General features: G+C 38.2%; 1 protein-coding gene across 1 annotated transcript in view; it reads left to right on the forward strand.

Annotated features, from left to right (window-relative positions):
• Atrnl1 (attractin like 1) overlaps nucleotides 1-13,508 on the forward strand; it is a 545,233-nt gene that overhangs the window by 154,312 nt on the left and 377,413 nt on the right. Inside the window, exons 24-25 of the mRNA XM_042054482.1 lie at nucleotides 1,119-1,197; nucleotides 2,509-2,666. Coding sequence (XP_041910416.1) covers nucleotides 1,119-1,197; nucleotides 2,509-2,666 — 237 coding nt within the window. The remainder of the gene's footprint in view (nucleotides 1-1,118; nucleotides 1,198-2,508; nucleotides 2,667-13,508) is intronic.

The following is a 13,508-nucleotide window of genomic DNA, read 5'->3' on the forward strand; positions in this document are numbered from 1 at the left end:
CTTCCAGCGTTTTTACTCTCTGTGACAGATTCCAGTCTCCTCCACTGTGGATTGCCTCTAGTTGGCACTCTCATAGGAACTGTTGCTAGAGCGGCTTCTGTGCCCGTGAGCTCCCCCCCATAGGAACCTTTGCTAGAGCGGGCTTCTGTGCCTGGTGAGGTCCCCCCCCCCATAGGAACCTTTGCTAGAGCGGGCTTCTGTGCCTCGTGAGCTCCCCCCCATAGGAACCTTTGCTAGAGCGGGCTTCTGTGCCTCGTGAGCTCACCCCCCCATAGGAACCTTTGCTAGAGCGGGCTTCTGTGCCTCGTGAGCTCCCCCCCCCCCCATAGGAACCTTTGCTAGAGCGGCTTCTGTGCCTGGTGAGGTCCCCCCATAGGAACCTTTGCTAGAGCGGCTTCTGTGCCTGGTGAGGTCGTCCCCCCCCCCCCCCCCTGCAGCAGTCTCAGGGCTGATGTCATTGTAGAGCTCTCCAGAAATGTCAGCACCGAGTGAGCTTGCAGCTCTAGTTATGGTTCTTGTGTTTCCCCCATAACTAAACTTTGAATTGTACAGGATGGACTACAAGTAAAGATATTTTTATATGCTTCTCCTGACCGTTTTGTTATGAGCCTTGAATAGCTCCCGTTTTCACCCCACGACAGGAAGAGCTGAGTAAAAGTGGAATGTGGCTTGGACTTTCTCTTGCAGTCATCACTGCACAGGAATAAAGATGCAGCATTCATGCACACTGCGGACAGAAACCTCGCCTTCTTCCAGGGCAGGGAGCCAGACCTCTTTGTAGACCCGCTCTTCTCTGGCTAATGACAAAGATTAAACAAACGGAAATACCTTGAACTAATGGTGACAATATCAAACTACCCTTATAAGTACAATGTCCTTACAATTTCTTCTTAGAAATTATATAAAATCAAAAGGCCAAATTATTAGAGATGATAAATGAGGAACTTTGAGTTTATCATAGTTTAATTTTCAATAAAAAGCATAAAGACTCTGTATTTATTTGGTTGAATATATTATACACAATTTTGTAAATTTAATGAACAAAATCAAATTAGTGAGTTGACTAATATGCATTTAACACATTTCCATCTTTTTAATGTTACTTTTTTTCTTGATAGTCAAACAAAAATTTGGACATTTCGATTAATGCTTCCAACAACTTTAATCTCAACATTACATGGTCAGTTGGCTCAACAGGTAAAGAGAATTTGTGGTCATGTCTCTTCTGCATGTTTATGCATGGAAATTGTTCTGATTTCATTTTCTGTTCTTTTAAATAAATAAAAATGTAATTGTTTTCCATCATTCTGCCCTCTTACTGATAAATATTGTAACTTCCTTATCAATTAAAATTAGAAGGCTAACATACTGTACACCACTTAAGCATTTAAAATGATGTTTTGAAATGCTACGATTTTAATTAAGATAGACTGGTTTTTTAGTGTCTAAAGAGATTGAGATTTCAATTATTCAATTCATTATTGCAGTTATAAATTTAATTATTACCCCAATATTTACATGAAACAAAAGTGTTCTTCTGTAATTACTAATAAAAGCAACAAACTATCATTTTCTGTCTTAGAAGTATATTCTTTCTGGGTGGCATCAGGGCTAAGAGGGAAAAAAAGTATTATGAGCATGTCTTCCATAAGTTCCAAAGTTCACAAATTGAAATGAATAATTTTTAAGAAATAACTACGAGGAAGATAAATTGTTTTACTGACTCACCAATGTGTTAGGGCATTTTTAATATGTCTGTTAAGTGATAAGCTCAGAGGAGCTGCATGTGAAGAAGGCACCCAGCTGCCTTTGGAATAGATCATGGGACATGTATTCAGTTACTCCGTATACTAATTCTGATGGTTTTCACTGTTCACTAAGGTGGAGGTCTAGCGAAGGAAGTTGGAAATGCCCTTCTCCATTTGGTTAATGTCAGGAAACATTTACTGAGTGCCCAATATTGTGTTTAGTAATTGAACATGTGCATAGTATTTTTAATTCATGGTCTCTTTCTGGTTTTTTAAAAGTAGAAATGGTTCAATTTGTAGAAAGGCAAATAAATAGATTTTTTTTCATTTTTAAATTGTCTTAATTGGTTGTAATTTAAGTGGTAAAGCAGAATATGTCCCTCTGGAGCCATGTGTCCCTGAGGCATTCAGCTGGGGCACTGTAGTTGGGGAAAGGCTTCCTTCTTCCTGGGACGTAGGGCTCAGTTTGGAACCAGAGAGGATACCACCTCTGTGGTCAAGAGCATTACAGAAGAATATAAAGTCTCTGGGCAGGTGACAAAGCTTGGTCTTTATACTAAATCTGTTACACTGTATCTCTAGTAAGCCTGTGTACAGAGGTGCTGAGCCTCCATGGAGGAAAGCTGTCCGTGTGGCACAGTTTTGGTACTGGTATTCTTGTGATTTCAATTTGTCAGACTTTGCTTCCCTGTATACTTTGACATCATAAGGATCCCCATTTTCTAGTATTAATTATAATTTCTTCATATTCATATTTTAGGAGGAACAATATCTGGGGAAGAGACTCCTATAGTTTCTAAGACAAATATAAAGGAATACAGAGATAGCTTTTCCTATGAAAAATTCAACTTCAGAAGCAATCCTAATATCACATTTTATGTGTATGTCAGCAACTTCTCCTGGCCTATTAAAATACAGGTAAGCACAAGGACATTAATTTCTAATGATGTTGAACATTTTCATGGAGAAAGAATACTAATTTTTCCAAAGAGATGGCACATGCCATCTACTGCCTTGAACAGTAAGACATTCATGGACCCTTCCTAAGGTATCACGTGTGATTATCTGTGATGGATGAATGACCCCTCCAAAGACACTCTAGGATTGTAAACCAGTTGGAGTATGCGAAATGTTTTTCAGTACAGATTGTATTGTGGAAGATGCCATGGAGCTTGAAAAGGCTGTGATGTTTGGGTTTTCTGGTTATTAAATTAATGGGGAATGTCTTCATATAAATTTATTTATTTATTTGTTCAGTTTTGTTTTTTGAGATAGGTTTTCTCTGTGTAACAGCCCTGGCTGTCCTGGACTGGTCTTGAACTCAGGGATCCGCCTGCCTGTGCCTCCCGAGTGCGGGGATGAAAAGAGCACACCAGCACCGCCCGGCTCATATACATCAATTTAAAATAATTTGAATGTGTTTTAGTAATCTTTACTTTTATTCTCATTTTTGTGCCTACTGGGTATAATTTATATTTCCTTTAAGATTTAGGATTCCCAATCCTTGGCAGGTACATTTTTAGGATCCCTGACTCTCATAGTTGGTTTCCTCACTTATGTCCTGTGTGTATTATATTTTATCTTCTCTTTTATTGGAAATAGATTTTTTTCTCACATAATATATCCTAATTATAGTTTACTCTCTTTTAACTTCTCGAAATTCTTCTCCCCTCCCCTCCCATTTAGATCCACCCCCTTTCTGTCTTATTAGAAAACAAACAGACTTCTAAGGGATAATAATAAATATAGTGAGCTAGAACAAAAACAAACACATTGGGATTGGGCTAAACAAACAAACAGGAAATAAGAGGCCCACTTGCCTGTCCACTCAGGGATCCCCTGAAGACTGAACTGTGAGCTAAGGCTGTATTCAGAGCACCCTGCAGTCTGTATTGCTTTGTTAAGCTGATGTGGAGGGCCTTGTTTTCCTGGTGTCCTCCATTTCTGGCTAGAAAACTCTTTCCACCTGCAAGGTTCACTGAGCCCTGAGGGGAGGGATTGAGGGGGCCCTTCCCTTTAGGTCTGGTGTTCTAGGGTCTCCACACTCTGCCTGAGTCTAGCTGTGGCCTCTGTCTGTGTCCCCTCTGCAGCAGCAGGAGGCTGTTTCCCCTGCACTTCACTCTCAGAGTGTGTTTTGGTAGGCTCCTGATGCCTTCAGATTCACTTCTAGGAATTGTTCAGAAATGTTTCTGTGCTGTTGTTAATTTGTACTTTGATGAAATAAGTGTTGACATTTGGGATTTGTTTATTCCTTTATTCTTGACTAAATTGAATTCACATTAGTTTATTGAACAAGTCATTTATGCTAACCTCATTCAGAGTGCTATGTTTTAAAACCTTTTAGAGATTTAAACAGGAGTTAAAATTGTCAATTTATGCAGCACAATTAGAAATGTTTGAATCTTTTGTTTATGTTAATTCCTGTGTTGATGTTTTATGAACAGAGTGAGTCCTTTTTAAAATCATGTGTTAAATGATGAAGTTTTCATTTGAAATTTATTTTAACACTTAGGTAGAAGTAAATACTGTTAAAAATATTAGAGATCATTGCTCAGTAAATTTATTCATTTAAACTAATGTTTATGTAATGTTTAATGAGGTTTATATTCTACATTATACAGAGGAGATTTCTACATTCATTCAAAAAATTCTAGAACTATCTCCATGTAATTCATACATTTTGATAGTGACAAAATGTAAATTTAAGATTGACCAACATCTGTATTGATCATATTTCACTTGGTTTATTTAAATTTTGATAAAAAATAAGGGCGTATTAGTGTAGCTTACTACATAGTAATTAAAATTGGTACTGTTGTATTTTTAATCATTTCCTGATTTTCAGTTTTTGGTTATCTAATTATGGTTTATTTTTAAGCCAATTACATAGCAACTTTAGAATATTCATGAATATTTAACTATTTGAAATTAACTTTCTAAATTAGATTTTCTTTTGAGAATATACTAGTAGTCTATTCTGGTTGTTAAATCAGAATTTGTATAGTGAGTAAAAATACTTCACTCTTTCAAAGGAGTGTAATTTGCAACACAGTTGCCATGAATCATGATATAGTCTTATTTTCATTCCTTATTAAACTTATTATATTAGTCCCAAGAAATATGTTAAAGCATACACACACACACACACACACACACACACACACACACACACATACACATATTCATATATACACACACGTTTATTTAATGGACATAGTACACTTTCAGTTATTATATAAAATAATAATACTGAGATTTTTCAAATGATGCACTTATAAGTCTTCATTTTTAATTTTTTTGAAGAATGAACAAGTTATACAGATTTTTAATTTAGCTCTTTTTAAAGAATTTCTAAAGTATAAGGAACTGTGTCTTTATTTTTAACATTTCAAATATAGAAGGAATTGGACAGGATTTGGAGGCTCTCCGGGGAGGAGAGTGGGGGAGAGAACAAAATCATAGGCTTTATAATTGTAATGTGCTATCTTGTAAAAATGTGAAATACTTCCTGAGTTTAAAGAAGTAAAGCTAAATTAATATAAAACAAGCACACAAACAAAGAAGCGAAGCCCCAGATACCTCAAACACAAAACAGGAATTCCGTAAACCAGCTGCAGTGGCTCTGGCTTTAGAATTTAGATAACAAGTCTTATTCTTCATGTAAAGAGACTAGATATAATGTTATAAGTTTGGTCAGTGCTAAAACTAACCCTGGCTAATTTTGCCACATTCACTATGGCAAAGTTCTGAGAGCCGGTATTTTCAGCATTGCCTCTTTTGTGCACAGTCGCTGATGTGCGGGGAGTTCCAGTGTGCCCTGGAAATGTAAGCAGGGCGTTCTTTCTGTTTCTGTTGTGAGAAATGTGAGCAGTGCTTTAGGTTTCCATGTCTGTATTCTCAATCGTAGTGTCGCTGAATCTGAACTGTAATCCATACTATTGAGTGCTCTCGTAGGACTGTTTCACTTTTCCCTATACTAGTATTTTGATATTTTTGGTAAAGTGCACAATCTTTAACTCTGAGGCTTAATTGAAATTTACTCATCCCTGAATACCATGACAGCCAAGACAGATGGCTCAAGCCCCTGGAAGATTCATTCCTGGTCACCCTTTTCAGAGCTATCTCTCAGTAACATGAACTAGGACTTACATCTGCTGTCATATTTAATGTCGATGGTATTGTATGGATCACACACTTACATTAAAACCTGTTTGGTTCATTGTTAAGTAAGGGGAATAATTTCTTTTATACATAGTATATATATATAACACATTTACATATATAATATTTATATATAAATAAAATATACATCACATATAGTTATTATATATTAGAGATTTATATTTTTTCTTAACCCCTATAATCTCTACATTAATTTAACAACCAGTTGTTGAACATATATATTGTCTTACTGTTTTCCAGTTTGATGAAGTGGTTGTGGAACATCTTACATTTTATATTCCATAATGGTCCCAGTTTGCGTCCCATCAGGAGTCTTAAGTCTTTATTATCCACTTCTTCCCCAGCAACTAATTCTTACTGTTTTAATGCTTGCTGTCAATTTGTGGATCACTAGGAAAATGTTCATTTGTCCCCGTTTAAATTTTGGTTATCTGGCGTGGTATGCATGTCTCTAACTCAGCCTTGGGAGGTAGAGACAGGAGGACAACAGAGTCTGCAGTCAGCCTGTGCTGCATAGTGAGTCCCAGGCCAGCCTCAGAAACCAAGTGACGCCTTGTCTCCGGCATGAGAAACCAGAATAGATTTCACTGCATGGCTCCCTTTGTGTGCAGGACAGCACCCATTCCAAGGTTAAGCAGGTCTCACATTCTGTTGTTGTCTTTTCAATTCTTTATTGTCCTTGTGGATGTGGTGAGCTGTTAATGAAAATTACAGTGTAAGGAAATGTAGCAACACTGAAACATTCCGTCTAGAACAGGAAGCAGAGCCCGTGCCTCTTCTTAGGGCTTCAGTTGCAGCAGAGGAACAGTTCACAGTGACACTCTGCGCTGAGGTCTCTTCTCCCATGTAACACAGCAACTTCTGGTCTCCTTTGCTTTTCTTTGAACAATAACGTATCAATGCCATCTATTTTTAAGATAAAGTACCTTTATATTTAAAATAGGTTTCTCTTAGATGGAATATAGTTGAGGTCCCCCTGCCCTAATTTCTTAGTCATAGTCTCATGTATGCCCATGTTAACCTTGGATTCCTTTATGATATCTGTCTCCACCTCCCAAGTGCTGGGATTGCAGGAGTCTTCCTTCCACTGAGGAGACCATGCTTTTATTTTCTGGTCACCCAAACCCGAATAATCACAGAAACTATATTCACTTCAACACTGTTTGGACTATTAGTGCAGGCTTCTTATTAACTAACTCTTACATATTAAATTAACCATTTCTATTAATCTATGTATTGCTACGAGGCTGTGGCCTACCATTAAGGTTCCAGTGTCTCTCCTTCAGCTGCTTCATGGTGTCTCTCTGACTCTGCCTATTCTCTCTCCATATCTCTTCCAGATCTCTTCCAGCCTGGCTATATTCTGCCCTGCCATAGGCCAAAGCAGTTTCTTTACTAACCAATGGTAATAAAACTTATTCACAGCACACAGAGGGGAATCCCACATCACCTGTATGCCATTCCTTGCTGCTTCCAGATCAACAGCTGCTGCCGCCACAGCTGCCCCTTGCATCCTCCTCCTCCCTTGTCTTCCTCCTCCATCTCATCCTGCTTCTACTTCTTCTTCTTCCCTTCTCTTCCTCTTTGCTTTGAAATGATTATTTTTCTTTTGTGGAAGGTAGGAATTGGAGTTAATTTACTTGAGAACTATATTAGTGAGGGTGGGGTATTCTAAGGAACAGAACTTATAGACTCTATCATCTATCTATCTATCTATCTATCTATCTATCTATCTATCTATCTATCTATCTATCATCTATCTATCATATATCTATCTATCTATCTATCTATCTATCATCTATTATTTATCTATTTATTGTAGTAGGCTTTGTTTTGGACTTCTAACCAGCTCCCAAATCATGACATGGAGACTTCTCAGTTATGAATGCTTGGCCTTATCTTTTGCTTGCCCCACTAGCTCTTATATCTTAAATTAACCTGTTTCTCTTTCTCTACGTTTTGCCTTGGGGATTTTTATTTTTCTTCCATTCTGGGTGTCCTACTCTGTGTCTGCATAGATGGCTGGTCCCAGGCATCTCTCTCTCTTCCTTCTTTTCTCTTCTCCCTCCAGCCTAGATTCCTCCTTCTACTTATTCTCTCTGCTCACCAGCCCCCACCTGTTCCTCTGCTGCCTAGCTGTTTGCCATTAGACCAGTCAGGTACCTTAGGCAGCCAAAGCAACACATCTTTGCATCATTAAAGAGATGCAGCATAAACAAATATAACAGATCTTTAGATAGTTAAAGTAATATTCCACAAAATCAATCAATCAATCAATCAATCACTTTATCTCTCTCTCTCTCTCTCTCTCTCTCTCTCTCTCTCTCTCTCTCTCCCTCTCTCCCTCTCTCCCTCTCCCTCTCCCTCTCCCTCTCTTCCTCCCTCCCTCCCTACTTACCTACCTATCTATCTCTTAGGGGGATTTATTACAATGAGTTATAGGATATGGTCCAGCTTGTCAAACAATGACTGCCACCCAGGGAAGGTTCAAGAATCCCATGGTTGTTTAGTCCACGTTTATCATGTCTTCTATATTTGTTGCTAGCAGAAGCACAGATTAAATGTGGATCTTACACCTCAAAACAATAGGATTAAAGGTGGGTCTTCTCACTTTTAATGATTAATTAAGAAAAAAGAGCTCACAAGTTACCCAGCCTTGGGTTTTTATATAATTCCAGATGTAGTCAAATGGACAAACAAGAATAGCCACTTAAGTCTACCTCATTTCAACTTGACACACAATAATGCCTTGTCCTATTTGCTTTCCAAATGAAAAGAACAACTAGGCAATAATTATATCTAATATGATATAACTATCTCTTGTATAACTGTAAATGCATTGTATGTATAATTAGGTCATAATTATGGCTAGCATGATGTAACTATCCCCTGTACAATGGCAAATGCTTTATAAACTTTTAAATAGGTAGCGATGCCCCCGAGGCTCATTCTTTTAGTATGTCAACCTTAAATATGATAGCCACTTAATTCTCATCATACTTTAGATGATATTTCATTTAAATATTTAAACTTTATTCATCATACGTTAGATGATAAAGAAATTGAGGAAGGAAAACACAAATATCTGTACAAACATATTCTTAACTAAATATGGCGGATACTCCTATCCGACATGAAGCTTTAGGTTGTGCCTTTTCTCTTGCTGTTCTTCTTTGCATGTTATTTTTACTTCTTTTTTTCTTTCTTACCACCTTTGTGTACCTCAGGTCTGCTGTAAGTTCATTTGATCAAGGCTAAACTTAAGATCAGCTTCTTTTCCGACCGCAGTCCAGCTCTGCTTGGGGGAAACACCAGGGTTTGCATCTGAGTCTTGTCCATGTACTTGGTGTCTGGGACAAAGACCAAGGTCTTGTTCAGTTTCAGAAATGGTGTGTTGACAGCAGATAGAAGAACCTTAAAAATTCCATTTGAGCTAATTTGGTCAAAGCAAGTCACATTGCCCAGCGTAATATAAATAGTGTGAACATTCTTCTTCCTGGGGTGCAGGAGGACTTGCCGAAAATTAGTACAGTTTATCACACTTGCTATCACAAAATTTTATTAAAAATTTACAAAGAATTGCTTTACTATCTTTTGAGCCAGAATTACAAAGTTTCTGGTCTACTTTTATTGCTTTTGTTCTCATTGTAGAAGTAAAATTATAAAAGACTTATCAAATTAAAATCATATGAATACTTTTCCCTCTGTATTTTAATGACATGTTTGATTATAATAGTAGCTTCTGTCAAAATAGACGTGTTCTAGTGTTTTAGAATGCATTGTTTATTATGGAAAATAATTCATGGAATATTTTCCAAATACAGATTCCCTTTGTCTTTAGGATGTTATATAATAGGGTTCGTGCCGCAGTGTGTCTTTGTTTTATTAGTACATTCACCTCACGTCTTATGCTTTCTGTTTGCAATAAAAGTCACAGGATTTGGGTCCTTGGAGTGTCAAAATGATAGGAAAAAAATTTTTAGTTGAAAATGTGAAGAAATAATTCATCAAATACAGATCTTTGTTTGTTCAATATGAATAACAAATATTATAAAGCCACTGATTGGCAGTCTCAGATTCATAATTAAGTTTTTTTTTGTTTTTAGTTTGTTTTTCAAGACAGGGCTTCTCTGTGTAGCCCTGGCTGTCCTGGAACTCACTCTGAAGACCAGGCTGTCTTCAGACTCATAGACCTTTGCCTGCCTATGCCTCCCCAGTGCTGAGATTAAAGCTGTGCACCACCACCGAGTTCCATAATTAAATTGTCAAAAATAAAATAAAAATTAAAATCATGGAAGCAATGGAAATAAAAAGAACATATTCATAAAGAAATACCTATGTGAATTACTGTGCATTTTGTATCAGGAACTTGGAGACCAGAAGGAAATGGCCCATTTGTGGTAGCTAACAGTCACTCCAAATTCTGTGTCAACACAGTCGTGCTTCAGGAAGTGGGAACTGAAGTTACCCACAGAGGAGGACAATAACATTGCTTACGTAGAGTGAGGGTAGATGAGTGGCCAAATAGTAGGATGTGAAGAAACATCTTCGCAGTTCATCATTGTAGTTGACAAAGTGGTCCCTAACAAAATCTAGATCAATTGTAGATATAGGTAACCTCAAGATTTATATGAGGATACAGCCTTATAATATAACTATTTTTCATTTTAACATAAGGATAATTGGAAACTTTTTAGCAAACTTTTTTGTCCTAGAAGACCACACTGTAAAGTCATACATTCAAGAAATGAAATGAGATTATGTGTTGAAATTCCCTCTACTTAGATTTTTAGATTTGGAGAAATTTTTTTTTTCAAACTTCAGAGTCAGCTCTGGCTTCTGTAATACACACTACCCAGCTGTTTTCTCAATCCACCCCGTTATGTTGCCAGCTATCTCAGTTTCACATCTGTCCCTGTGATAAAATACCCAGACATAAAACAACTTCTGGGTTTATTCTATGATGGAAGCCATCATGCCCATGGTCAAGAGTAGAGCGAAGCAGACACATGCACACTGCTCTGTTCTTGTTTCCTTGTTTGTGCTTGGTGTCCCGTTCTTACCTCTTGCAAGACCCCCTTCCTAGATAATGGTGCTCCTAGTGGCTGTATCTTTCCAAATCAATCAGTCTGCCTCAGGCATGCACACACAGGCCTTCCCAATCTAGACAATCCTTCATTGAGATAGTGTGAGCATGTGATTATACATTGTGTCAGTTAAAGCTAATCATCACGCCAGTCACGCGTCATGGACATCAGTCTCTGACCCTGTAGCTCTGCATTTTGAGCATTGAAGACAGAGAAGCTGAGTGCCACAGGTTCACAGGTGCAGTGACACCTGATTACACCTAGAAGATTTTTATCCTAAGAAAAGTTTGAAGAAACTGAAACTGGTATATAAAATTCCGGCTAATTCCTTAAGTCCTCAGAACGGAATGAATTTAATGCGTCAGCGTGTTGGGAGTGCCGACTGCTCCTGTGGAATGGCCTCCCTGGTTCACTGGTTCACCCTTCGCTGTCAGAGCTTATGGGAACGTCGTCCTTGAACCAGTGTTGCCAAGGTTCTTGCGTTGTTTTTTCTGTTGGTGCTTTTCAGTTGCCATTGAAATTGGACTCTACTTAGATATCAGTCATATTTTTTTAGAATTCATTGGTTATGAGATCTTAAATGCTGCTTTCGTGAATAAATCATTCAGTTGACTTCGTGAGTGGAGCAAATGAAAAGGCAGACACAGAAACACAAGTACAGTAAAATAGGAATCAGGCAGGGGCCTGCTACCTCTCCTAGAGGGGGCCTGCAACAAACAGGGATCAGAGAGGGGCTTCTGCCTCTTCTAGAGGGGGCCTACTGACTCAGCAACCCAGGACCCCAACATCTTTATTATGGAGAGAAATGGGGAGGGATTGGCTATTCTGTTGTGGGATCATCTTTTTGTACACCGTGAAGATGTGTCCCTCAGATTGCTTTAATAAAAATCTGAATGGCCGTTAGCTAGGCAGGATTTTTGGGCAAAGAGGATAATGGAATAAAGAACAGAAATGCCATGAGGCACAGAGTCAGCAGGAAACACACGATGGAGATAAAGTAATAAAACCACAAGTCAGAAAGTAATATAATAGAAATGGGTTAATTTAAATTAGAAAGAAGCCTAAGCTATCATCTGAGCTTTCATAATTAGTAATAAGTCTCTGTATTGTGATTTGGGAGCTGGTTGATGCGACAAGGAAAGAGTAGCCACATATTGTACCCCACATTGGCTTCGAACCCACAGCCCTGAGATTAAGTCTCATACTCTACCAGCAATCAGTACTGCAGATGAGCCCTGAAATTTCCTATTTGTTGAAAGGAAGGCCACTTGTTTGTCCTGGCCACCCAGCTAGCTTAGATCCGAAATAATCACACAGAAACTGTATTAATTAAATGACTGCTAGCCCATTAGCTCTAACTTCTTATCGGCTAACTCTTACATCTTAGTTTAACCCATTTCTAGTAATCTGCATGTCACCAAGAGGTTGTGGCCTACCAGCAAAGTTCTAGCATGTCTATCTCCAGTGACAGATCCATGGTGTCCCTCTGACTCTGCCCTCTCTTTGTAATTGTTCTTACTGTATATAATTTTACTGTATTAGAGTTAAAACCTTTCCTTTTCATTTAGACAATAGGGGGGAAATCTTCTGGAGTAATGTTTTAGTACACTGTGAAGATGTGTCTTTTCCAAAGTGCTATCTGATTGGTTTGATAAAAATCTGAACGGCCAATAGCTAGGAGGGATTTGGGGAATGTTGACAAGAATGTGGCAGATATTTTGAGAGATGGAAGGAGAGGTAACTGCTGCAAGCCACGTGGCAGCACGTAGATGGACAGAAATAGAAATGGGCTCATTGAAATTATAAGAGCTAGTTAGAAATAAGCCCATGCCATCGACCCAGCTTTCGTAACTAATAAGTCTTCATGAGCTGGTGGTCCAAAGGATAATCTGCCAGCATTAGTCTCTGGAGGAGGTTTTGGTAGGGAGCAGTCTCACGTTGTAAACATCCAGGAGGAGAAAACAACAGTTTCTGGTCTTTGCAAACTCATAATCACTCATAAACACTTAGACCCAGACCCTAACCCTCAGGGAAAACTTTGAAACACTCTTAATCTGAAACATATCGGAAAGAACTTGTCCAGTTCCCCATCAGTGCTGGGAGTCCCTGGCATGGTGGTGCCCATTTACAATGCTCGTTCACTCAGTGCTCACCCAGGGGATCCTCTGCAACCTTTAATATGTGAGTGTATTTTAGGGGCAGAAGCAGAAGTGTGCAGAAGTGCTAGGAATAGCAGTGGGAGATTTTTTCACCTTCTTTGGTTATACAGGAAAGCGCCACTGAAATTATACTAGGTTTTAGTATTGAAATCTCATTAAAATAGTTTCTTCTTCAGTAAAGCAGATTTTACCACAGCTGTATTATGAAATGTTCTTTCATTTCTCATGGGTCTTGTACTGTGATATCTTTACATTTTTTTCTTTTAATAATTTATACTCCATAAAACATACTCATTTTAATGATGCATTTAACACTCTGTTAATTGTGGCCT

The sequence above is a fragment of the Arvicola amphibius genome, chromosome 1 (genome assembly GCF_903992535.2).
Source record: "Arvicola amphibius chromosome 1, mArvAmp1.2, whole genome shotgun sequence".
In the NCBI taxonomy this organism is placed as follows: domain Eukaryota; kingdom Metazoa; phylum Chordata; class Mammalia; order Rodentia; family Cricetidae; genus Arvicola; species Arvicola amphibius.